This window comes from Leuresthes tenuis, unplaced genomic scaffold (genome assembly GCF_036924035.1).
Source record: "Leuresthes tenuis unplaced genomic scaffold, fLeuTen1.0.hap1 SCAF_20, whole genome shotgun sequence".
Classification (NCBI taxonomy): domain Eukaryota; kingdom Metazoa; phylum Chordata; class Actinopteri; order Atheriniformes; family Atherinopsidae; genus Leuresthes; species Leuresthes tenuis.
This window is the reverse complement of record NW_027325374.1, coordinates 16,330,354-16,357,673: the sequence shown is the minus strand read 5'-3', so window position 1 is coordinate 16,357,673 and position 27,320 is coordinate 16,330,354. Positions and strand designations below refer to the sequence as shown.

At 42.6% G+C, this 27,320-nt stretch overlaps 1 protein-coding gene across 1 annotated transcript in view; it reads right to left on the bottom strand.

Moving 5' to 3' along the window:
- Nucleotides 1-1,234: 1,234 nt before the first annotated feature.
- Nucleotides 1,235-27,320, bottom strand: part of trrap (transformation/transcription domain-associated protein) — a 69,638-nt gene continuing 43,552 nt past the window's right edge. The window contains exons 58-73 of the mRNA XM_072373991.1: nt 25,933-26,124; nt 24,054-24,249; nt 23,246-23,364; nt 23,001-23,147; nt 22,266-22,366; nt 19,253-19,454; nt 17,877-18,038; nt 13,808-13,898; nt 13,378-13,583; nt 11,496-11,757; nt 7,584-7,809; nt 7,223-7,440; nt 6,734-6,918; nt 6,209-6,412; nt 3,374-3,568; nt 1,235-2,406 (exon numbers count right to left, since the gene is read on the bottom strand). Coding sequence (XP_072230092.1) covers nt 2,122-2,406; nt 3,374-3,568; nt 6,209-6,412; nt 6,734-6,918; nt 7,223-7,440; nt 7,584-7,809; nt 11,496-11,757; nt 13,378-13,583; nt 13,808-13,898; nt 17,877-18,038; nt 19,253-19,454; nt 22,266-22,366; nt 23,001-23,147; nt 23,246-23,364; nt 24,054-24,249; nt 25,933-26,124 — 2,991 coding nt within the window. The 3' untranslated portion in view covers nt 1,235-2,121. The remainder of the gene's footprint in view (nt 2,407-3,373; nt 3,569-6,208; nt 6,413-6,733; nt 6,919-7,222; nt 7,441-7,583; nt 7,810-11,495; nt 11,758-13,377; nt 13,584-13,807; nt 13,899-17,876; nt 18,039-19,252; nt 19,455-22,265; nt 22,367-23,000; nt 23,148-23,245; nt 23,365-24,053; nt 24,250-25,932; nt 26,125-27,320) is intronic.

Here is a 27,320-nt window from a genome sequence, read left to right as displayed (position 1 = left end):
TCTCGTTAGCGCCTACTGGGATGTTAGATGTCAAATATAAACACTACATATTGGAATTATCTAGATAAAGGTTAAAAATGTTGCCAATTAACTTTAATCTTAAAGCTAAATAACTTTTGGTGTTTTAGTTTTGGAGACACTCGTTCAATTTTTCTTTCAAGGGAGGGTTTGCGCATGAAGGAGTTTCTTATGAGGACGAAGTCATAACATGGAAAGCAAGACATTCAAAACAATATTTTGCCGATGACGTGACTCACCTTGCCTGGAAACGAGAGCCGGTGAAAATAAACATCACAAAACCATGTGCAAACATTTCCGCGAGCGGTTTTTTGAAGTTTAGGGAGGTGTGGGACGAAAGAAAAAACAAACCGTCAAGCATTTCTATAAACCATCGCGGGGGCTTTCTGAATGCGCCCAGTTCAGCGCTTCAGTGAGGCCCCTGAAAACACCAGCAAACGCTTAATGGAATGGCAAACAGAGAGGGTATTCGTGGCCGCCGAGGCTGTTGTCCTTCTCGTGCGAGTCAGAGGAGGAGAGATGTTAGAGGCCTGTGTGGAGACATGTTGAGAGGCAAAGACTGCCTGGATTGTACAGAGGCAAACAGAGATATAACCTTTGTTTATGGGTACAGGCGGGCTTCGCTGACAGTGTGTATAAGTCAAGTGAGGCCGGCCCACTCAGAGATCTGCTGGCACACATTAATCAGGCACCGTCAGGTTGGGGTGGACACACACACACACACACACACACACACACACACCTCTGGAGGACGTTCTTACCAGGGAGAGAGAATGACCACAAGGTTACTGTATCTGTGCCAGACAGACACTCCGATTGAAGAGCGCCGCTCTGAGACGCCTCCCCCTTAATGTCTCCTAACTACTAACCATGAAGATGATGGCAATAGACTTATCAGCATCAGGGTCCAGTTCATTTGGAGTCATTTCACAGCATGAGTTATTACCGCAATAATATCCCAGAGTGCGTTCCTCAGGGTGATTATGGCTGTGACAGTGATGCAGTGGATGTGAGCTGCAGATTGGGGATTACCGCTGTTTTACAACAGCTGAAAAATAACTACCCCGGAATAAAACTAATTGTGACTTTAGCTTGATGGTTATTGAGAGTATAGTTGAAGCTTTTTTTTTGAGAGATGCATTAGTTTCTTTGGAGAGGAAAGAAAGACTGCAGCAGATCAGAAGGAGAAAAGACCAAACGATGCTTCTAAATAATAAAAAAAAGAGCATTTTATTACAACAAAATGCTTATTTACAAAGCAAGAGACAATACTTCTGTTGGAAAAGGCTGAAATACCTTTACAAAATGGGAAGGAATATGAAAATGCAGCCAGCTTGGGAATGACGTATTTTGAATTACAGCTATTTTAGCTTATCACCGGGTCAGTTGGCATAAAGACGACCAAACAGATGTGAAATAACATGGCTTTTGGAACAGAAACATCTTAGAAATTTTCAAGCAGAGGATTTAAAAAAAACAAAAAAAACAAAATAAAAACCAGAGCATCATTTGTTAATCACATCAATATTCCTCATCTACCAGGGACAGAGGAAGCTACAGTTAAAAATACAGTAAAAATATACATTTTATAAGACTTTCTGAAAAAAAAAAAGAATTTGAGTGGAATAAGCTCTTTGTGCATGTGAAAGACAAGATTTCCCATCTCTTAAATAAACTCCCAGAAGTTTGTGACTGGCTCAAATATCTGCACGAGGCCGTACACGTGCAGGTTTCCCATCTTTTTGTTAGAAAAATAAATACAAACTGAAAACAAAAAAAAATAGTTCATTTAAAAAAAAAAAGAAGAAAAAACGACAACAACAGAGGTATAAAGCATAATGGCGAGCTCTGTTTAGACAAACAATGTGACGATCGGGGGTTTTGTTTCAACTTGATTCCACTTTTTCATTTCATTTCAGTTCATTTTTCACTTTTTTTTTTTTTTTAGATCATTCAGTGCGTTTCAACCAAGAAATCAAACCTAAGTTCATCAGGCTTCAGGTACAGCGACGAGCAGCATACGCACAGCTCAGAACCCTCGTCAGTGTTGGTCAGATATGTAATAAAACAAAACATGTTTGCCCCCCCCCCCCCCCCCCGCTCTCAGAGCCAGGGGTGCCAGGCAGGGTCCATGCGGCACAGATTGTCCAGGCTGTTTGCTGCAGCCACCAGGGTGTTGACCTTACTCTCCCCTCCCTCAAACTGAGCCAGGTTATGGAGGCGGGTCATGATGGCTGTTACAGCCTTCTGGACCAGTGAGACCAGCTGCTGGGAGTCCATGTTCTCGGGCTGTCCGGCCGGGGACAGGGGAATGGATGTGTCCTCCTGGGTCTTCTTGTGCCAAGCTATGATCTCATCTCGAAGCACTGCCTTTAGGATGCCATCCACCTATGAGAGACAGAATTAAAAGTGTTACAACTTACAGAACCAAGTGTTCTCAAACGGCCACGCTGTCCTATTGCCTTCCTATTGCCTTTATGGTTTACAGCTTCATTTTTATCTGAGCGGCAGGTTCTTACATCATCCTCCTTTTATCGCGCTGACCCTCGCAACATTGTTTTTCTTCAACCCATAGAGGCGCAGCCCTCTGGTGTTGAGCCTTAACTAGCACACATCACTGTGTTTTTGTTTATCTCGAGCACTAGTGCATCCTCCACATCTGTCAGGCCGAGTATGAGCCAGACTTATTCATAGACACCACACGCCTGTCATTACTGCCCAACACATATTATACGACCGCCTGACTGCTCCTTTTCTCACTGCATTGTTTCTGGTTGTGCTTCGGGGCACCTCCTCTGGGTTTGTCTAAGTTTAGGTGCCGAGCGATGTCTGGCCAGCTCAGTTGGTAACCAACCGCAGTTTCCTCGTGACTGAGACTTTGAGAGTCCTTCAAAAAAATGCTTCCCAACAACTTTAATCTCATCTCACGTTAGTCATTTTGGGTCAAGTTGAGAAAGTACATTTTAAATTTAAATGTAAATTACAACATTTAACTTTAACGACAAACTATTTTCTGACAAAAGTTTTTTTTTTCTGTCAAACAGATGTGCTTCTTATACTTAATGGGCAATAAACCCAAAACAATACAGAAAAGAGAGGCGAGGCGAGAACTATAACCGAGTGATAATAGTGTGGGTTTGTCCCTAAAAGTGACTCTTTACACACTCATTACACACTAAGTAGTCCTGTGGTGGTGATTCATTACCGTCTTATTACAGAAGCTGGATTCTAACTTGATCGTATAAGGGGAAGCACATTTGATAACCAAAGGGACATATTTCCACAATAAAAGAAAGCCTCTCTTTGTATTCATTTGTAAAACACATCATTCCTATTGCTATGGCACATGAATGACCTTAAAGTTGGGCTGAGCGAAGCATCGAGCCACTGCAATCATGGAGGCGGTGAGGGGGCCGGAGACACCGATGGTGGTCAGGAACTCAGAGATGTTTGGCGTCAGGCGGAACGGAACAGGACGATTGGCGTCCAGGTCGCCTGTGGCGTCGTTGATGTCGAAGCGGAAGTAAGAGACGTTGAGCTTGCCTGTGTCCTACGATAAAAACAAACAAAAAACAGAACAAAGGTAAGTTTAAGGTGGCTGTTGGCACTCTTTTAAAACGGGGAAGTACGTCTTACACTGACAAAAGATGCTTTGAAGGACATCCTCATAAAAAGATTAACTTGACAGATTCCTCTCTGCGGTGTTTGAGCAAAATTAGCCCGAGAAAACAACTCGTCTTCAGTAACAAAATGGCTGCCATTATTGATCTCTGTGACCCAGACACAGTAAAATGTCAAACTGTCTTCAGCAGAGCATCAATAATCCTCAATTCACACCCACTCCCCCGTCCTCCTGTTGCTCCCTGTTGACTTAAATACATACAGCTAGGTTTTCGCCTTTTAAGCTTGCATTTGTGTGCGAGAGGCCCACTACACAAGCGGCCATTCCAGGAAAGATAAGCTCCCTTATATGAAAAAGTGAGTAGCTGTGACAGCTTTATAGCAGAGCATTTCATTCCAGCCTGTGCTCGCCTCCTCCCTCTTTCTCTTTAACTCCCCTCTCCCTCACCTACTGTCATTTGCTCCTCCAGGCCCCTGCAGAGGGCCTTGAGGCAGTGGGCTGAGACACCAGCAGCCCCAGGAGACTCCGATAAGCCTGCAGAGAGTGGGCTGAGGAGACGGCACTCAGAATGCTAAATCAACACACTAGAGGCCAGCGATTACTTTATTTGGAGGTCGGTGTGAATAAATGATGCCGCATTAGTGTTTACATTTTGTGTGAGAAAACAGATACTGATCAGTTTTTACATTGAATGTTAGAATATTTCAGGGTTTTTTTTTTGTTCCCTCATCTTTAAGGACATGACACAATGTCTTAAAAGCACAGAATAGAACAACTGTGTGGATCCCATTTTCTTGGTGGTGCAATGATGAGCTCAAACATAGTTCTGACTAAATAAAGTAAACACAGGACCTGTTCTACTTCATCCTTCATCCACTTTTGTATTTCAACAGCATGAGCCAAGTAACTCTAAGAAATGGTTTCAGGCTGCTCTAAATTTGAACAGTTTATTATTTTATTTCCCATTCCTATAAGATCTATGCAGCCTAGCATAAAAATGATGCCCGAATCGCAAATGTAGGTGGTGAATTGATCTACATAGCGGTATAACTGAGTCTTGGAGTAACTGTGATCCAAACTACAATTAAAAAAAGTGTCCATCTGCCATCTGAGGGAAAACAAACATGTTGGAAAAAAAGAAAATATTCCCCAGCTTCTGTTTTGATGCAGTCCCAGGGCACAGTGTCATTGTGCATTATCTTCTGTAAACTGTATCCAACAGCTAAAGAAAGATTTCTGGACTCCCCTGAGCTTCTTTAAGTCGTTTCACCTTTCATCCAAAAGGCTTCTTTGGCACTGACCACAGGCATTTAACCTCTTGCGGGATCGTTAGTAACCCGAGTCAATAAAATCACATGTGGGTCACTGAGCCACCCAGACATCATGCGAGTTGTTAAAGGTAACTAAAGGATTCCATAATGGCCAAGAAGGTCAAAGACCCACTTGTGACCCGATTGACTTTCTGTTACAACTCGGTATCCTGCTGTGTACTTAGAAGTGTTGGATAAAAAGGCTTCCCCTAAACATTATTCCTATAATCATTGCACCAATTCAATAAAACTCCACACAATCTGCCTCTGGCTGCATATTTCAAATGTTGTTTGTTCATGTTGTTCCCAGACAACAACATAATTGACTAGAGAGGTCTATTTTCATTTATTGGGCTGTTGATGTGTCGCTGTGATAGGCACAGTTGCTTTAGAGCAATAAAACCTGAACATGAGGAAATTCATTAAACACAAAACCCTCCAGTTTGCATTAAACATCAGTGGAAATGCCCTGACAGTCAATGCCCTGAAGACCTTCTGCTTTGCACTGCATGTTGTGCTGTTAAATTGGGCTTTTTAACTGAATTAAGGCCAGATGAACATCACAGTGACTTTTTGTGGATGTCTCACAGCATCACTGAGCTCTGAAGCTAGCCTGAAGGAACATAAGGTCTCTGCTAGACAGGGTCAAGCACACCGTTTCAGCTGTGATGTCCTGTCCTTGCACTCCCTGTATGTGTGTGTGTGTGTGTGTGTTTCTATGTGCGTAGACTCTCCACACCGTAATCCTCCTGTGTCTAATGGGATCTGTGGAGTGGAACAGGCAGAGAGGGGGCTTAATACCAGCGCTTAGCTGCCCACAGGAACGCCTGTCAGCAAAGGCCGATTAGGATCAGAGGGGAGGGGTGGCAACCGACAGAATCATCTTTAATAATGACTTTGAGAAAGCTGTGCTCGGAGCCTGAGGAGCAGACAGATGTGTGTTGACTGAGAGGACGATGTGCAAACACACAAACACAGGCTCTTCAAATTGAAACGTCTTTGATAACTGAGCAGAGGGACAGAATATAACATTCTGTCAAAACACCCTTTGCATTGACAGCGGCTGACTGACTGAGAGGCTCAGCGTAAATGTCACGGGGGAGAACTGTAATTCACACAGGCCGATATGAAGAGAGTAATGGTGATCTCTTAATGCATCTTTTGCGTGTCTATATCTATTAAATTAGCTCCTGTCAAACGGATCCTTCTTGCCCTTGACAGGAAGTCCAACACACAGAGAATGTGTTGTGTTTCCTACCTGTGCTATTTGCAACATCTCGGGGTTGAGCCTGTTGAGGTGAAGCATGAACTCAGCCAGACCAATGAGGGCCAGCTGGATGGTGAACATCTTCCGGAAGGTCCAGTAATCTGTGGCATTGGGGAACGTGTGGAGGGCCCACTCCTTCAGCATGCTGCGAGGAACCATATTGCCCTGCACCTCTTTCAGGATGTCTCTCAGGACCTGGGAGGAGACCAGAGGAGGGAGAAGAGGTTAAGTGGAGGGTCCAGCATCGGTTTTTTGATAAACTTGCATACGTTTCCTTAAGTAACACGTAACAGAGTGCTAAAATGCCAACTCTATGAGTAGATAGAAGAACCACTCAGAGCCAGGTCACACAGTGCATCCAATGGCATCAATGTTCTTGTGTAGTTTTTGAAAACATTTACAGGAAGTAGATGGAGCGATGAGGGACTGCGGCTGTGTTTTTAATCAAATGTAATGGGTTTAGAGCAGCTGTAAGTATGCACAGAGTGCAGATCTGCTTCATCATTGTTCCCATACCTGGTGGCTGGCCTGTGTGCCTCGAGCCTGAACGGTAGCCAGACGATCATAATATCGTGAGATGGGGTTGTCATGCTCGATGCCCTTCTTGGCACAGCGCTGTTTGTAGATTTCCACCAGTGACAAAGATGAAGGGTTGTCCTCCACGAGTCGCATCTGGGGTGACACTGCCACCACTCGGGGAACTGGAGACATAGAGGGAGGACAAGGAGAAAAAGTCGGAAAGAGACAAGGACAGAGGAGGATGGAATCGAGTGGAGCCCAAGAAAATAAAAAGAGAGAGAGAGAGCAGAGTGAGACCAACGATATCAGTGATAAAGAAACCGTAAATATTCACTGTGTGAATAAACTATGCGAATAAACTATGTTATACCACAAAAAACACCAGATCTAAACCTACAACTGAGATATTCAGCAGGGTCAAAGAAGGTACAAGTTTGGGGATGATAGAGGAAGAAATGATGAGAAGATCTTCCATCCTAGTCATACCAGTGAAGAAGAGGTGCCTCTTGGTGGTTTCCTTTCTCTTTTCCAGACAAGGGTTGAGGAGGCGGAGAAGCTGCAGGACCCTCTCCTCTCGCCGGGACTCAGTCAGACAGGCATCGTTCATCACCAGGTAGGGGTAGATCTTACCGTTGTGGCCGCGGATATAAAGACGGCGTGCCGCAGTGTTGTGTTTCTGCACAATTTCCACTCTGGGCATGAACCTGGAGAAGGGTGGAAAGCAAATTTGTATTACTTTCATCAGCCATTTAAATAAATAAATAAATAAATGTACAAATTACAAATGGCATAAATTCCACAATTGGTCCTCACAAGTGAGGTGTTTTTGTGCAGGAGAGGCCATTACCTGGCAATCTTGATGTAGTAGTGTGTGGGTTTGGGCATCAGGAATTCACCAGGGATCTCCACTTCAGCAGTTTGTGCGGAGAAATTGCTGAGGAAGCGGCATTTCTCCTCAATAAGGAAGAACTTGGGCAGCTGTTTGGTCTTCGCCTCCAGGATCTTGATCCACTTCTTCAGCTTTGAAATCAGATTGTGGAGCTTCATGGAGCCTGGTACACTGAAGTCAAAGTCTATATGTGGAGGAGAAAAATCAGAGAAAACAGACAATTAAACACCGGCAGGCAGCTTGTGAAACACTTTACCTTACACACACACACACACACGTTTCTAAGTAAATGTAAAATACTATACAGAATAAAACAAATACAAGCCTCATCCACACCAGAAAACATACTCAAGGCTAAATCAAATGTAAGTAAAAAGCACTTTGCACGGCCATTTGAAACAATAAAATCAATTACACTAAGATCCGAGTACTCATTTTACTGCTTTCTATTAACTACCATGGGCTAAAACACTATCACAGTTAAGACGGAGGGTAACGTACATCTAAATGTCTCAAATGTCCATTATAAATATTGTGCTGCATTCGTGGCCAATCCACTCCAGCTGTGAGATGGAATGCCTTTCCAAAGGGAACTTAAAAGATAAGTAAGTCACGACAGGCTGGAAGCACAAGCATTTCCATCAACTTAAACTGCCGGTGGACGCCAAAGTTGATTAAATTAGAGCAATAAAAATGAGAGTCTTAAGAGTATTAAATTCCTGTTTCAGGTTACAACTCATATTGTACATAACATATTGTGATGAGCTGTAGCAGTAACAATGGAATAAAGGAAAGTGAGCCAAGCAGGTTTTCCATTTTAGAGCAAAGCCCCCTGGACATTTCTGTAGAATGAACAGGCAAAGGTGCAGACACACACGCACAAACACACCCACACACACACACGCACAAACACACCCACACACACGCACGCACCTGCCTCTCCTATTTCAGTAAACTCTGTAGTGCAGCCTTTTATAATGAATCCACGAAGCTGCAAGGCCTTGCCATTTCAAACATCTGCAATCTCTGCCAGAGTGAGACCTCCTAATACTTTAAATAAGCCCTTTAAAACAGCCAATGTTCTTTTCGGAGTGGCCCTATTTCGCCATCCGTCCTTCTTCAATTCACCTGCCTCGATAGCAGAGGTAAAATTGAAACGGTCCTGTGAAATTGCACCTGGACAACCGTTAAAATATATAACGCTCGCAAATAGAAAACATGAGAAAATGCTGCACTCTCTCAAAGCCACGAGGAAATATAATGTCATTCCAAGATTACCCGTTATAGAACATTTGACTTTTTTCTTTTTTTAAAAACACAAACATAAATTTGTGGATGTTTAAAGTAACGTGTGAACATGAGCACTCAAGGCATTTAAAACAATGAGTAATTAAACTACAACAGAACTATTCATAGAAATATTGGTAACACATAACGTGTGGTAGCTCATTCAGTTTGGCAAATGTGTGTCAAAAAGAAAGCAGCAAGTAAAAGCAGAAGATAGCTATTTTCAGTCTGTGTGAACTCCTCTTTGACCCCGGCTCAGAGGGACTAGGATGATGATAGAAAGAGTGCAGTGTGGAAAATAGCCGGGCTGCTCCCTGACCTGTGTGAAGAAACCAGGGCTGGTGTTCTGCCCTATCTGGCCTGTGTGACAGACAGCAGAAGATCTGCACTGCTGCACCAAATTATGGAACCAGTCTTAGGAGGTGGGACACCTCTGTATATAGAACCATCATTCCCTTATGTCCTGCCATGCTCTTGACTCAGTGTGGGATAGTAAGTATGTGTGTGTGTGAATGTAGAGTTGATTCCACTTTATTATGGCCGATTGGTGAGCTGAAGTTATGAGTCTCAGAGGTGACCACAGCAGCACGGAGGGGGATAGTGAGTTTTATGGCAGTGAAAGTTCACATTTAAAGCTTCTGACTGAAGGAGCATAGGTTACAACTACATTAATTATCTTAAATGTAATTAGAGAGTGTCAAATGGCTATTCATCAGGCACAGAATTTAATTTTTTTTTAAAAAAGCCAGGAAATTTGTTGATTTTTTCATAAAACGCATTTCTTACAAATGTCTGGAGCCCATATTGCACTACTGCTAAAACAGTAACTCATGCAAATAGCATTCTCTGTAATTGGATTTGAATGCCTCCCTGCTGCCAAATGTTATATGTGCACACATAAACCCATATTTTCCAGCCCACAAACCCTGTGAAAGCGAGTGAGCCACTAACGTGGTGCGGGGAATGGGAGTTTGGCTGCTCTGCAGCTCTGTAAACCCTGTTTGTTCCGCCCGGGAAGGCTTGTGTGGTTTGGGCCTCTGTCGGCCCTGCTCCTGCATCGCCATGGGGACAGCAGTGCAGTGATGGTCGGCAGGCACCCTGTGAGGCAGAAGCCCTGCCGACGCCTGGCTATGTGAGCACAGCTGGCATCGCAACATTCGACATGATTCATCAGCAAAGCAACTTGTTTACTCATTTTATGTGTAGTTCCTGAGCTTTTGGATACGAAGGCCATCACATTTCTCTTTACCCCCCAGTCTCTCATTCTTTTAGATCTTATCATTGTACTTCTTAAATAAATTAGTTTATTGCCGACCCTTATTTTCTGATTTTAATCAAGCAGCCCTCCACATCTTTCCTCTTCCTCGGGACCAACAGCTTTAGGCCCACTGGGCACTCTCAGTACTGGTGAAAGAGGCAAGTGACCACAAGAGACTGACTAGGAAAGAGCATTGGGAGAAAAAGGAAGGAGGTAGGAGATGCAACAAAAAAGATGTTCGGTCACATGGTTCAAAACGATTCAGTTTCAGCAGTCCGTTAGAAAAAGGGAAAAACAAATGAGCAAAAAAAACTTGGACCTTTGGGGAGCTGTAGACCGCCCTCATTTAAACCGGGCCCAATGAACTGTGGTTAAACTGCCTTATGCAATGCAGAAAAACACATGGCCTCCAAAAACAGGGGGATGATTGTTTTGAGAAAAAAGAAATGTCTCAGAGGGAGCCTTGGCTTGACTAAAACTGCACCTGCCCCGTTAGATTCCACAGCCTGCACATGAAACTCCACGTACAAACCAAAAGGACTGGAGATCTCCTTCCTCTTCCACAAATACACTCATAAATATCACAGCAACGGTCCTTTGAAGAGTGTTGATTCAAATCGGGGCTATAATCAGAGAACTGACTCCCACTATAGAAAACATGTCCTCTTTGAATCTTAAATGTGACTTTACTAAAGAAAACCTCATCGGGCAGACTGGAGCATACATATTTGATTTGCGTGTTGAGAATTTAAAAATAGCCTTTGAATATCGTTTAACATTAACACTCTCAATGGATCACCAAAATATGGAATAATATTTGATATCAGTGTGCATTTTCTTGTGTGATAATGGAGATCTATGATCAAATAAAGCCGGAGGATGTTTCCGAGCAAGCAGCTTTTCCAAGCCATTAACTAGAATAAGTGAAAACAACACTTGTAGAGTTGAGTTCACGGCTCAAACAGCAATGATGATCTCTACATCCATTTTGAGGGGATTCCAGGAGAGACATGAGGAGTTGATACTGGTTCTGTTACCTGAGCATTGGTCAAACCTTGTCACAAACTGGCAAAACAGCGTTTTCGGTTGCCTAAGAACACATGCTTCTCAGTTTTTGTCATTTCACATTTCCAAGTGTTAGTATGAAGTTGCAAGACGGTAAACCTGTGATCATGACAGTTAACATGGCTGAGAGGCACTGAACTAAAGTGAACAAACAACTAAGTTTTTAAAAAGTGGAGATGAGAGAGAGAAGAACAGGCTCCTGTCCTGTATTACTCCTGTATAAACCATCAGATTGGAGTACATTTCAAAAGCAAACAAACCTGTTGTGAACTGTCCCTTCATCTTTTGGAAAACCGGGTCCTGGGCTGTGGCCTGGGCCCGGCGGGCTAGCGACTCAGAGGCGGCACTGGAAAACATGGTGGAAACATTGGAGACATTCTCCAAGCCCACACCAAAGGTGCTAACCAGTTTCTTGACAAAGTTTAGTGTGTGTGGTGTGATCTTGGCATCAGACACTGCACCGCTCTTCTCAAAGGCCACAGAGTAGCATTTAGCCAGACCCTGCTGGAGCTGCCTTAAAACCTGCAGGGAATAAGGTGAAGAAGTTAAAATAGAGAAATACTGAAATAACACTTTTTTTTTGGGACATGTTTGCGTTTTAATCTGAATCAAGACATTATAATACAACAAATGAGTCTTTATCCATTAAACATACCTTCCCCCTGAATAAATAAACATTTAAGAAACGGAAAAGCATTTGCTCAGGAGGAATGATGCCACAGAGTGAGGTCATCCTGACCAACGGAAGAGAGAAGAAAGGAATTAACACCCTAGTGTACCTTTCCCCTGCATACTATACGCTTACCCAGTGGAATGAAGCATAGAGCCTGCAGCTGCTGCATAGTTCCCCCAAATCATCACAGCTAATCACACAGATGCACACACACACACACAGCAACAAACTTCCGGCCCTAAATCCCCCGTCCAATCCTACATGCTCACCGCACCCATCCATCACTTGTCTCCGTCTTCTCTCCTCCTAAACCACACAGCCCGAGTGCTTGGGTGCTGCCAAGCGCGGTTACAGCAACTTCAAAATTTTTGTTTCACCAAATTTCTCTGGACTGACAACTGCACAGTGAGCAGTGAGTGATTAAAGGCTGGCAGGTGACCGACTATCACATTTAAAAAAGGAATTTGCTACGTACTGCCAGTCCTTTCACGAATGTCATCTAAAGCTCAGACGATTCCTCAAATAATTATTCCAAAACAATCCTTGATAATTACTCGTGATGCTTTAATCAGATGCTTTTGGTGCTAATCCACACGACTATGGTGTGCTCAGTGGTCGCAGTGTTTCACATGGACAACTTATAACGGTCACACTCGGGTGAAAACGCTGCACAGTCCATTTTAAAACTGAATTAGCTCATCACAGTAGCAGTGATACAGCTTCTCAGCAGAAACCTCCAGTCCACAGAGTGGAACAAAGTAACGTTTAATGGCATTTTAAAGTTTACTTGTTCTGGGGTTAAACGATAATACAGAGCTTTATTTAGCTGAGGACTGGGCTGGAAGCTCTGGTGACCAATCTTTTTTTTTTTTTTTAAATAACTAACTTGCATTTAATGAATTGCACAAATAGAACCAACAGTCTGCTAAACATTAGCAGAAGTGGCCCACTAGCCCAAACACTCCACTGTAGTTCTCTCATCTCACTCTAAACATCAGGGCAGCCTGAGCTTATGAGCTGTTAATGTGAACTAATATTCTCAGACATTTCAAATGACAGCAGAAACAAAATCAAAACACAAACATCGCAGAATGTTGCATTTCAAAAAGACGTGTAGCGTTAATCTGTGTTATTTCAGTCTCTAGTTCGAGTTCACTCTGCTGTCTGGTAACGGAAACATAAAACTGTAATTTACAGACTTGATTTGGAATTCAGTTGCTTGTTCTTTCGTACTATCATCAATAATACCAATCGATAGCATAACCAATTACCTGGCTAATCGTTTGCTGCATTATAGCCTGTCAATCATTCCTGCCCACGACTACATTCCACACAAAGAACCTGCCACTATCTGCTTAACCAAGTCGGATCACAGATATTTCAACTTGCTTTTACTCACAAACATTCTCACCAGTCCATCAAGTGTCAAATTCAGCCATTCATAAAACCAACACCTTTGTTCCTCTCACCTCCTCGTGCCAGTTCTCACGGAACCACACCATCTGGTCCACAATGCCTTCCAGGGAGGAGAGCAGAGTGGGGTGCAGCTCCCGCTGCATGTGCATGATCCGGCTGCAGCGCCACATTGGAGCAGTGGCCCGGATGGGTCCTGGATCGGAGGCCCCCGAGTGAGGCTGGGCCCCCACTGAACTGGGCTGCTGCTGACCGGATGCATCTGACGGGCACAGTGGAAATATAAAGGAAATGTTGAGTGAAGAAGAAGAAAACGTGAAGAAGAAACTGAACAGAGGGAGAAAGCACAAATCATAAAGAAGGGTGTACAAATTATTCAGAAGAACAGATAAGCACAGACTCGCAGTGGGAGAAGATGCATGAACTTTTAAAAGCTTTTTTTAAAAGTTAAGCAGCAAGATGCTGCAGCCAGACATGTTTCCTTACCACTTTTGTAGCGCTCCCTCTGCTCAATCTTGAGAGTCAGGTAAAGGGTGCGGATTGGGAAGTAGACAGCCTGAGGGTACACTCGTCCCACCTAGAGATAAAAGAGGGTCACAGATTAGATTTCAAAGACACTCCATCAGTATTCCAAAGAAGAGAGAGAAGAAGACAGGGGTGAAGCGATGTAGACTGAAGGAGGCGCGGGGAGATACTGTACGCATATCTGTGTCAAAGTGAGAGAGATCATACCGATACAGACCTCAGCGAACAGAGAGAACGTTTGAAGCTTCCAGTCAGGGGAAGTTGGGGAAGTTAAAAACATGTCATGGATGAATTACAAAAGGAACTGCCTCCAAGACTTTAGTAACCGAAAACACTGGAAGGCTTGGTGGTTCAAGTAGGGGCAGAAGAGGTGTCAGAGGTGTCTTGAACTGTCAGAGGTCATCATCTTATTTTGGGGGTTTGCGTAAAAGTCTTTAATGTTAAAAAGAAGAAAAAAAACCAAACATGTTTCACAGTGATGTAGTTCAGCAACGCATTGAAAGCATGGACTAAAAACAAGATACTTCAAGCAGCTCACAAGCAGTCTCTTGACTCTCTCTAATGCAAAAAGCCCAGAAAGTACAATTTGACCTCTAAGCCCTTTGAAGTCACGTATGTGAGGCAAAAGTTTTGATAGAAAAAAATCCAGCCGTTCGCTCTCTGAATTCAAATTCCACATCTGTGATCAAATGACACTGGAATAGATATGAGGGGACGATAATAATTCACACAGACACTGTAAAGGAAGCGTAATATTCATATAGCCTGGACATATTCTGGAATACGCCGCAACTTGCAGAAGATTCACTAGTTTTGTGTGTTTTTTATTTATTTTGTGAATTATACTGCGCCATTCGTTCCACTAAAGTGATTTAAGAGGCATTTTTCGTCACTGGTCTGGAAGCTGTGCTGCACGAGTGAATTTTCCTCGTATTTTTGGACACTTTTCGACATCTGTTGTGATGAGTTGCCCCAGTGACTACAGACCATTTGTTCTGACATCTCATGTTATGGATGTTCTGGAGAGACTCATCTAAATAAGCAAGAGAAAACCTTTCAGGACCCACTACCGTTTGCTTATGGTCCTGGGGTTGGTGTTGAAGCTGCCATCATCTACCTGCTTCAGCGAGCCAACTCTCATCTGAACAAAGCAGGAAGCGTGGTATGGATCATGTTCTTTAAAATTTCTCCAGTACTTTGAATACATTTAAGCCCATACTGCTGCAAGAGGTCCTCCCTGCCAGCAGCTAAGGATTCCTTAAAAAAAAGTTTTACAATTTTAAAATTTCCCTTTGGTTTAAATTAAATGAAAAATGACTTCATTTCATTTTCATAAAAAGTTCAACTATAAACTGAATTTTTCCACATCACTGTGTGTACAACAACGAGAATAGAGATCTGCCATTAGCAAAAACTCTCAATTCTAAAAACTAAACCAAATTTGACTTAAGATTTCAAAAAGCCCTTTAAAACCTGATGTTTTTCTTGAAAACGGTCCACAAAAAGGATTTATTACGGAGCCTCTGAAGAAACTAGAAACATCACATCAAAACCAGGTTTTCTTGGTAAATCTTTGCCATTATGATCACCAACATCTCTGTTTTATGTGTCTTTATATGATATAATATGATCCCATATTATGCCAGAAAGGTAAAAGTCATTCACATATTGAGTTAGGTCTGAATAGGTTTAAACGACTTTTCTTCCTTAATCACCCTCTTTACCGCTGACGTGTAATCTCATTAAAAACGAATCAAGTTTACAATGTTAAAAAAAAAAAAAAAAAAAAGGGGGGTGGCACTTTTTTTTTTTCTTGAAATAACCCAAATGGATTTTGATAAAATACCAAAGCATAAGGTTCTCTAAGGTCTCAGGGCACAATTTTATAAGCTGCAATTACATGGCTACTTGATCCTTACTGTACCCTTTTATATACCTGCAGGGCAGGAAAGGGATTTTACTACACCTCAACAAGAAAAAAAATAAACTAAACATGACTAGAGGTGGATCACAGATGGGTGGTGTCTGGGGGGGGGGGGCTCTAGGTTAGGGCAAGGAAGAAAAAGACAAAGTCTTTTTAAGAGTTTAGCTGAAGGCTGAACTGAATTTTTCACTTCTCAGCTTTCTTTGGCTTGATCCACATTTCTCTGACATCTTAAGAGGGATTCTGACCCATGGTTAAAGTATCCAAACTTAAATAAATATAAAAAAATGGAGAAGTATATCTTTTGGAAGTCTTATACAATGCGAGCATGGTAAACTCCACTGTATAAGAGTTTTGAAGCGTAAGACGAGAGGAGAACAGGAGTGGCAGCTAACTGCTGCATTAATGATGAAAGAGGAAGGAAGGCAGAGAGGAAGAGGAGGAACCTGTGATCATCACATTAAGGGGTAGATCAGAAATGTCTTATTTTGGAGGAAGCTGAGGTGGGCCGGGGGGGGGTGAAGAGAACACATGGCAGACAAGGTGGAGGCAACGAGGGGGGAGAGTGCAAGCGGGAAGAGATGCCGAGATTCTCAGTTAACTTCTGATTCATCTTCCCGCCTGCCCCCAGGCGCTCCTCTCCTCACCTTCATCAATATTTCAACACAAGTTTTTTTAAACACCCCGCCGCAGAGAAACTCTAAATTATTCAGGCAAGCAGCAGAGATAAAGAATGTCATGCATTAGAATGCGTTTTATTCCTTACATAAAATAGGCGATGATGAAAAAGGTGTCAACCTTTTACCCTTCACTTGTTACACGGTGACGAGGCGGACCGAAGAAAGGATCCATACGAGGGAAAATCTGTCAGACACTCCACATCTATTTGGATTAGTGATACATTAGTAAATTAGTACGCAATCAAGCTGCTTAAATGCCATTTTGAGATAATCTGCATCGACCTATTACTTCAAGCTATCGTTTTGCTGATTGTTTCATGAGGCTGTTAAAGAAGAAATAAATGCAGGCACACTGCAGTGTGGCTGCTGTGGAAAAGTGCTCCGTTTATGTGAGTTTACCGATGTTTGGAAACCAGGAGAGAAGCTGTAAAGTGCATGAAAACCTACATTTCTAACATTGGCATTACAAAGTTTAGTCTTTGTTTAAGTTTTACTTTTAATGCAATAGAGGGCAGATTATCGCGTCTTCCACAAGCAGAGATTACAGCAGAAACCTAAGTTCATTTGTTCTTATCAATAAGCCGTTTGGTTTTTAATCGGACGCAAACAGAAACAAAAACCAACAAAATGGCCACTGGATGCACCGCTCCTTAAAAACCTGTTAAACCATGTTAAAAGTAACATGTGAGTCAGCAAAACACAGGCAGGGTTTTACTATCCCTAAGACAGATAAAAGGACATTACTAATCCCACCACAGATACAGCATGTTCCTACAGCTGTTCTGAGTTAACACGAATCAAACCACCCTCTGAAAGGACTCACTACATCTTTCCCATGTACTCTACTTGTCTTTTCACTTTGTTCTACAGATCCTCCTGCATACCCCCTCTAATATCCTTCATGAATATTCCCGCTCTGCTGAGAGGACGGCTGTTTGTTAGAGCGCACTACTCTTTGAAGATCACCCTCTTCAAATTGTGCGGAAATAATACTCCATTAAGCAAAGCAAATTAGTCCTCGGTTTAATTACCAGCTCTGTTCCCGCAGTGCGGATGCGTACAATATTAACTTTATAATCATTTTTTGAACAAATAATTTAAAAACCAATTCACCAGAGACTTGTGAAAGCCTATAAATTGCTTTACAAAATAAAAAAAAAAAAGGGACACTGAACAAATCTGAATGCTTAATTTGGTAACTAGAAATCAGGGGAGAGACCTCTTTGGGGTGAGTGCAGTTCATTTATCTTGATTAGAAAGATGTGCACGAGGACTGGTGCTAACACACCTGCCAGATGCGCCGCCGCAAACGGATGAAGAAAGCCAAGGAATGATTAATGAGTGCAACAGACATCCAGGCACCAAAGTGAAGATGTAGAAACTATTTGACTAAATTCTTTGACAGACGTTTGCAAAAATATCTCACCTGGCTGATAAGGTTGAGCAGCGGTTTGCCCTCTGACCCAACCAAGCACGTTAGGAGCTGGGGTATCCATGCCAACCACTGGATGGGCGGTACTCCGATACAGTATTTGTCCACGGCATCTGCCAGAGTGTTCTTATCATCAAAGCTGAGCAGCCACAAGACCTAAAGACGCAAAAAAGAAATAAATGCAAATGTGAGAAGTCAGACAAGTGGGAGGGCGAACAAGAACACAGGTTTAAAAGATCACTTTTATTTTCTCCTCTGGCAAAGCGATCGCATTAAAATATTCCATTTATCTCAAAATAAACCAACAGCAGTAAGAACCCAAGTGGAAAGGGTTAAGGTCTCAACTATTACTCAGACTACTGCAGCCTCTTTGCCTGTTCACAGCAGGACGGGGGCTGGAGAGCAGCTTTATGAGTGCATCTTGGAAATGATTATGATCAAAGCTGAGCCAATGTGGAGGTGATCTCTACTCCCCCGGTGTGCTTCTGTGTGCGCATTTAAATTGCAATGAAGACATTAACCCCATTTTCCTCCCCAAGTGCTCTTTAGTAAGCAAACCTGAGCACAGATTGGGTATAATTACTGATAATGACTGGTCATCTCACTTCATCCATCAGGGCTTAGTACTGCCCCCCAGTCTGGCAGCACAACGCTTGGGTTTGGGATGGCCAGAAAAACATCGAATATGAATGTGAAACTAGTAAACAGCATTTGGAGCAGACAGTGGTCGGGTGAAGCTTGAAGCTAAAACTGGACTTGGCAAAAACTTGCTTAGTTATTAAGCCCGACCAAGAGGGTTCTGGTTTCATGTGTGTGCTCAAGTGAGTTGTGAGCTTGTTAGTGAGGATTCCATCTATTTACCTCCCATCCAGGGCTTACTGACAGCTATGGAAGGCAGAAACACTAGAGACCGTTAGAGAAAGGCAGAATCATGTTGGGGGTCTTGAGTTTGCAGCGTCGGGGGAGGCCATTAGCCCGTTAACCCCAGAGCCAGAGGATGGCCTTCACTTCACCATCGATCTATTATGGGAACTCATCTGCTCCGTCAATTGCTAGACAATAATTGATCCAATTACAAGTCTCTGCTTCGAACTGTGGCAGAATCGCATCAGCATCAATAATGTATAGGTTACCTGAGGTCACGAAACAAGAGAATTGAATAAACGACCCTTCTCTGCAATAAGGCCTGATTGAGGCTGTTGGGTTAGTTGTGGGAGGGTCGCTGGTTTCAGAGCGGGAGAAAAAAAAAAAAAGGACAAAAATGTGCAAACACCAGCGATTAGGCTTCCATTATCAGCTCCTCAAAATGAGTCGTCACTTTCCACCTACCTACCACACTAAACCTCCCTCCTCCCCAGTTCCCTCATCACCTTTGCTAGGTACTTGCGGGACTTGCTCTCATTCTGGTGGCGACATGCATGGAGGTAGCAGGTAATGGCAGAGACTCCCAAGTGGAGCTGCCGATCTTTGACAAAGATGTTTTCCAGGTAGTCTCCCCACATGGCCCACGCCTTCACAAGGACGTCATGCATCTGCACCGCTGCCGAAAAGGCCTTGTTGGCCTCCTCTGACCTGGAATAAGGAGATAAGGAGGCGATGAGTGCTAAGAGTGGTGAGAGAGAGACTGTAGGTAACACAATGTCATAAGAATGTAAGCTAAGGGAGGAAAGCAAGGGACAGGAGAGGAAATAAGTGTGGATGAAAGGCAAAAAAATACAATAAAATAAAATAAGGAGGAACACTGAAGAGGAAAAAGCATGGAAGCAGCATTATGATGATTATATCCTGAAAAAGGAGAGATTCTCTGCCAATGCTAAGTTCTACAATTTAAAGAAACTGATCCAGAGATCACCAGAGTTTCTTCTATCCAAGCGTCACCTCTCAAGCAAGTTTTGAATAGTTCTGCTTACTAACAGACAAATAAAGCAGGAAAAATTCATCGACTACAGCACTGCACATCAATAAACATCAAATGTACTTTAATATCCAAGGTCTTTCATCTGAGAAATATGATTAAAGCTTTGAGAGTTCCTGCTGCCGGGATCTGATTTTGTTAGAAAGTTACATCAGATAAACCAAACTATCATACTGCCCAGATCGGTCCATTTAATACAGAGAAAAAAAAAACTAAGCATAAAAGCTCCATTCTTCTGAAAACATTGCGACACGTTACATCAGTTGAAATAAGTATTAGAGACAGAAGCGATCTCTAAAAACATTTGAAACTTTTTCTGGAAACAAGTTACTTTTTCAACATATACTCATTTTAAATTATAATTAATCCTATGAGAAAGATAAACTAAAGAAAGCTGAATTCAAATGCCTCAAGGCATTTCTGAGATATATGACAGAGACGATGGCTCTTTAAGTCATTATTACTGGATAGGCAGAACTTTTTCCAATTTATCCCGATTGAAGGAACTCTAAAACAGTTTAATAAGTGAGATAAGTGGATTTCAAGATTCATATAGGGGTATAAAAAGCCCAGAGTCCAACACAAAAGAGAGCAAATAGAAGGGGTAGGTCACTGTCACCCTAACAGATTACTGCAAAGCAGCTCAATTAAAATCACTGGTATTCTGTTGGAATATTGAGGAAAGATTTGGAAACGTCACCGTTAGACATACCATTAAAACCTGTCTTTGGGAGTAGATCTCTGTGACTAGCAACTGAAATATTTGTGCAGGCAGAAACTGTTCAGATATCCTACGCCCAAAAAAATGACAGAGCGGTGAGAAGAAACACGGTATAGACTGGAGGAAATGTGTAAAGCAAGGGGCAGACCATCTTTTATTTGGAGGTTGCCTCCGCTTTATTGGCAGGAGATAATGTGACTATTGTCTCCTAAAGGTTCTGCGGGCAGCCTTACGGAAGCCTGTAACACAAAACTGACTGCAGGCTAATCCTCCAGCAAAGACCAACGAGATAAATCTAATTATTGAGGAGGAAAGTAGGGCGAGAATGACATTTTGCCGATTTATAGTCAATTACAGTCATTACAAAGATTAAAACAAAAAAAAGAATACTCGAAAGCGAAGAGAAACATGTTGGAGGATTGGCTTTAAGGTTTTTATCTTGGATTGCGACCCAGAAGTCGCACACATATTCATTCGATTTTAAAAACAAACTTAGCTGGCAAAGAAACAGACAGGTGAAATTTGGCAGCGGAACCGTGTTGTGACGCTGACAGTTTGAGGTTTGAATTGTGAATCATCAGCTGCTCACACAACACCGAGCAGCTTCTAAGTACTGGCTGGCACGCAGTCGGAATCATTTTCATACACCTTTCAGCCTCTAATTAATAAAGAAAATGTAAGAGACATCCCAAGATGCACTTTCTCCAGTCAAAACAAGGAGACAGGCCTGTCAGAGAAAGAAGTTTTACTGTGCTGCAGATGGTAAATGGTCCTCCATTTTAAGAGCGCTTCCAAACTACTCTCCCACTTACTAACAGTGAAATGTCTCCCATACCAATCAATTAAAATGTGTTATTATGGAAGGCATTTTGGCATGTGATTAAAAAATGGGAGCTTGATTGCTATGGGAGTCGGAGCCAAAGACCCTCCAGTAATACTTAATGGGGTTTCCTCAGTTGCTCTGCAAGTGTTAAAGTACATTAGCAGTTTCTACTACTCGGCTCAACAGGAGCACAGGCACCCAGCAGACTGTCAAATCTCTGACACCCATTTAATTGAATGATCCCAAAATCCTTAACACGTGTGCTTGCGCGTGCACACACACACACACACACACACACACACACACACACACACACACACACACAAGTGCACAAGAAACTCTGAACCCCTAACCTCCACTATGCTGTTAATTCTCCCCCGGTGTAAGAGAAACTTAATGATTGTAATAAACCCTGCTGAGGTGGAGGCAAGTTCTGCTGATCCCAGAGATTTCCTGCAAATTGCCTCGAGTTAATTATTGAGCTGCATATACATTTAATAAGCATTCCCTCAATTTGTCTTTCACCCCTAAGGACACCGTGTTGTGTCAAAGATGACGGGCGGTACAGAGCGTGGCTTTGGGAACACACGGCCCGGCGTGCAGCTGCATGCTCGATGGGCAAAGGCCAAAAACTCCCACCGTCACAACAGGATGACAAAGACTACATCTAAGACACATTACACTGGGTTACCAAGTTACAATGTTTCACAGGGGTGTCACCTAGAGGTGAGAAGTGACAGAAAGATGACTGTGAGGTACTGGCAGGTTTAAAACCCCTCACAGATTTAAGAGACCATAACAACGGTGTAAGAACTAACCAAAATTAAATAAAAGGATGATTGTGTCAGGCTAATAAGATTTAGATGTTAACAACAGGAAGTTAAAGTGAAAGTGGTTATGCAAAGCTGGAAAGGAGGTACATACTTGTTGATTTGTGCCAAGAACATGCCCTTAAGAGCATAGAACTCTGCCGTCATCTCCTTGGTAAAGTACTTCAGGTTGGTCGATTCGATCACCTCTAAACCCTAAGAAATTGAGACGAGAGGAGCATTTAAAAAGAAGGAAGAAAAAAAAAAAAAGAAGAAACTATGCAGCACACAAGATAGCACAGCCCTCTGTTTTAGACAGTTCCATAATAACAGACAAACACAAACAAAGTGCTCACTGGTCATTAAGAGGTAAGAAAAAAAGGTGTTAAGGGAACTGAACTTCCATTACGGCGAGTCTCTGATTAGGTGTCTCCTATGTACTGCTGTGACAAACGATGTGTAGCAGGAGGAAGGGACTGAGAGAACGAGAGAGGAGGCAGAAAGAAGAAGGAGATAGAGAGGAAGAAAGCAGAGTGTCCACTGGCACTTTTAATGACTTGTGGTGTGCTGAACAGCTTCAATTAATCAGAGAACTCTGGGCTTAAGAGCAAGCTCCTGAGTTACAGTCTCTTAGAAGACTCAGTACCATAACCTGTCACCTTTAGCAAGTCCTAACCATTCTTTCTACTTTCCACACAAAGTAACCCCCACCGGAGCACTTTCATTCCAGTGCATCAAATGTGTTTAAATGAAAAAAGGGGAAAATAAGTGGCATGTGCACAAATGAAAAAATACATTAGGAGGGAACAGATTCTTTAGCCGAGCAGAAAAGCGCCATCTTCAATCTCACCTGCATGCATTCATTCTTGCCCATGACTCCAGCCAGCTGCAAATAACACTTGACCTGCTGCCTAATCTTTTGGAAGCAGTCAACAATGGGCACTGTAGGGATGGTATGGATACGACTGAGAATATCCAGAGCCACGTTCACCAATCCCTGGGGTTCAGAAACACCACAGAGAAAGAAGAAACTTAAGAATGACAGACTGACACGTTTATTGATTTGTTTTTAATTGAAACAGTCTGAATCATTACCTGTTTGCGACCTATTTTGCCATACTGAATGATGGCAGAGGCTGAGGCGTGAACTCCCAACATGGCGTTGTTGTTGTTCGGATCATGTTGGGTGTTTGTCTCATACGCTGTCACTATGGCTGTAGACAAAGAAAAACAGGGATGAACTTGATTTTTGATTCTTTTTTTATACTCCGGTGTTATTGGTGACAAAGATGGGATCTTCTCGCGCTCTGAAAGCTCTGCTGTCATAAGGCAGAGGAGGGCACTGGGGACACCAAACATATTGAACAGTAAATGAGGCATGGTGATGAATTTCATCAAGAAAATTCCATTTCGCTTTGAGTTTGAAGGCTGTCGTGTATGAATGAAGTGGATTTTATTGGCAGGGAGCAGCCGAACGGCGTTATCATTATTTCAGCCCTCACAGGGCAAGTTGGAGCTCAAGTTGCTTGAGACATCACATTTTGCAGTGGCTGCCTCTGAATGGTTTCAAAGTCACCGCTGGAGAGAGCTTAGCAGAGAACAAGGTAAACATGTGTGTGTGTGTGAGTGTGTGTTATATATCCTGTAGAGAAAGAGCGTGCTTTAGAGAGGTGACATTTGGATATGCACAGACACCCTGAGGGGGGTTCTGAAAAAGTGGCCTTTGTAAAAAGAGCCCTTCCTGGAACTGATGGAAACCAAAGCAGCAACCTGAGAGCGTGTCTGTATGAGTGTGTCTTCCTGCAACACATGCACAACGCCTTAAAAAAAAAAAAAAAGAAAGCTGTTACTATAATTACTGGTGTCGCATTAGGAGGCAGGGCTGGAAGAGAGTATGCTGTACCTTGGTAGTGGTGCTGGCGCCACATGAATATGCTGCTCCAGTGGGACAAGTCATCAGACACAATGGGCAGCCGATTCCTCCAGGTTTTCACCACAGTCTTCATGTCGTGGAGGCTGGTGTTGCGGCCCAGGTTTGTGGGCTGGAGCCCTGCATTAATCTGGGCCGCCTCTTGCAGTTCAATGATCTGCTGTGCCGCCTGGGGAGAGAAGATCTTTAAAAATCTGCTTCCGTCTTTTTTTTTTGTACCTTTCCTACAGCATAAGCACTGCGAGTTAAAACATTGTTGCCTCACACCTGCTCAGCACCCCACTTTAGACATTCGCTTAGCTGAGTTTGATAACAAAGAAGTGAAAGCTGGTATTAACACACTGCATCCATCTGCTCAAGATCCGTGTCTGGATATTTAAGATGTTTTCTGTCATCCAATCTAAATTCTATTACATGGAAAACTGGTGGAAAGAACAAAAAAAAAAGTGTTTAGAAGCTTTTTTTTCTTAAGCTGTGCTTAAAAAACCCCAAACAAAAAGCAACCAGAGCACATAACCTACCGTGTAACAGAACATGGTTACATTATCAACTTTTTGTGAAAAACTGAACATCGCACACTCCTTTTAAGTTGGAAAGTTAGTGCTCCTCGAGTTTCTATGGTCCCAGAATCATGTTGCAGGGCACATCATTTTGTCTTCCTACAGCACTTCAATAGCTAATCTGCTGTGATGTGGTGCAAAGAATAAAAAAAATAAAGAGGTGGGAAAATGTGAAAACGATAAGCGAGGGCTTCTATCTCATTCTCTGAAAAGAAGCCTCATTGATTGGCCCCGAGCAGCTTTGCGAACATATAATCAATCATTCCATTATAACTACTCATCAATCAATATTAATGCCAAGCCCCGTAATCGATAGGGAGGGTGATAATCCATTGATCGTCAGTTACTGCTGAGGGCCGGGATTTGATGATAACTTGATTCAAATGGTATCTGAAGCCCAAAGTATTTGCAGAGTCTGGGCTTCTCAGTCTCTATGGCTCGTGGAGTCTTGAAGTTGAAATATAGAGTTTGGAATGGAGATTTACAACAAATGGCTTGGCTGGGCAGAGGAAGAAATGGCTCGTTTTCCCTTGCCTGGGGTAAATAATTGGACTACACATATGCGAACACACGTGGGCATGCATACTTTCACACAATAACAAGGAAAATGCCCATTCAAATACCCACTTCGATAAGATAAATGCAGAGAATGAAAGCTTGGTTGACGACTTAACCCCCCCACCCCACACTGAAATTAGATCTCCCAAAACAAAACAAATTAGGCACGACAATATTTTTCACAATTATCCATTAATATCAGCTGATGGCCCATTTCTAAACTTCATTCAGACCATCCCATTCATCATGTAAATGCAATTCAGCCGCAGGTATTTAATCAAATACTATCTGATGGCTGGAAAGTAATTACAGAAATTCTAAACTACCTCTCTTTCTTCTTCTCCCTGCATGCTCCCCCCACTCTGTTCACTCTCCACCTTTTTCAATTATCAGCCCCAAAGTGGGCCTTTTTCGAAGAAATGTTTGATTCTTTTTCCATCTTTCCTCCATCTATTGTAATCTCTTATGGTAGAATCAAAGATGCTTAAAAAGGTTTTTTTGATTTTTCTTTTTTCCTCCTTCCAATCATCCATCTCAATTTTACAAAAGCAGATAGAGGCCGTTATCAGAGTTGCTCAACAGCACAATGGCTCAAAGCTGCAGGTGATCTCTTGACATGCATCTCTTCAAGTACTTATCACAATAAACGCACACCTTTGCTAATCTTCGTGGCTTTAGCAGTATATCAAAAGTCAGCTTTTCAACAGTGAAATTCGTGCATTTCGAATGCTGACCTGCAGTAGTGGCGTGTGCACATGGGACACAATGTGAGGCAGCCTCCTCCACTCCCGAATGGCCAGGCTAGAGGCCAGCTCTACCAGGCGCTCTATGAAGTTGAGCTGCTGCTCCTCTGGGTTGCAGATAGCCAGGTAGCCACGGTGCATGTTCACCTTCCAAGTAATCTCCTTGGGACAGCTGAGGTCCACCTGGAATTTCCCATAGTAAGTTAGTTTCAACATTTAAATAATAACAGAGGCGTAGCTACACAATATAGATAGCAGCAACTCAATGTAATCATGGGATTCTTTTAACAGGATAATAATAAGGCAACCTTTACCATTCATTTTTCAATATTCCACTTCAGCTGCACACCAGCAGCTGACTTTAAACATATGTAGATATATAAGTACAACATGAATATCATTCACAGTGTTGTACAGGCAGCTTTGCTCTTTACTCATCTGAGAGATTTAAATGTAATGTGTTTTTTTCTCTGCAATCTGCTTTCTTAAGAGAAAAAAAATAATAAAAAAATCGAAGCTTTACTTGCTGGAAAAGAGCTTCAATCGTACCTTTCGATAGTTTCAAGCAATCTAAAGCTCTCATACTAAATCTTACACGAAGCCCGACAGACAAAAGACGGGGATAAAATGTTGCTGAACAAAACTTTCTTTAAGGCGAGCGTGCAGATTCTACTTCTATTTGAATTTTCTGTGTCCCTCCAGACGAAAGACAAAGACAAGTCAATATAAAAGGGACTGATTTACTGAGTAACTGCGGATTTTTTCGTTTTGTTTTTATGGATCTTTGTAACTTCAGAGATAAAAAAGAAAAGAAAAAAATCTACTCTACTCATGCGCTATCACAACTCACTAGTGTGAGAGATTCAATGATGCGTCAATTATCCTCAGCTACATGTGACACAGCCCAGGGGACGGTCATTAAGAATTCAGGGAAGAGCTGACTGACTCGTGGCAGTAAGGTGTCACTTGCAGGTGAAACAGATCACAGCGACACAGTCAGAATTAGTGGCGTATTCACCAGAAACGGACACAGTTTGTTTGTGGCGAGTGGCTGTCAGGCTGTACTGGGCACACTCTTCACAGCGCTGCGATGTGACAGCTATAATTAAATGTAAACATCCGTGGGGGAAGGGGCCCCGTGTCATTTTCTTTGCATAATTTGCTTCTTAGACAAACACACATTATTGTTTGTGGTTTACTTTCCAAGTGGTTTCAACTTGACTTTTGTACGAATGACTAATAAACCTGACGAGTCTGGCAAAGAGGCGGGGGGGCGGAAAAGGTCCTGTTATTGATTAAAATGCTGAGTGCATTCACTGCTAAACAAATAATAGCTGCGGGGAGCCTCCTACATCACACCTGTGGTTCGTTTGAATTTC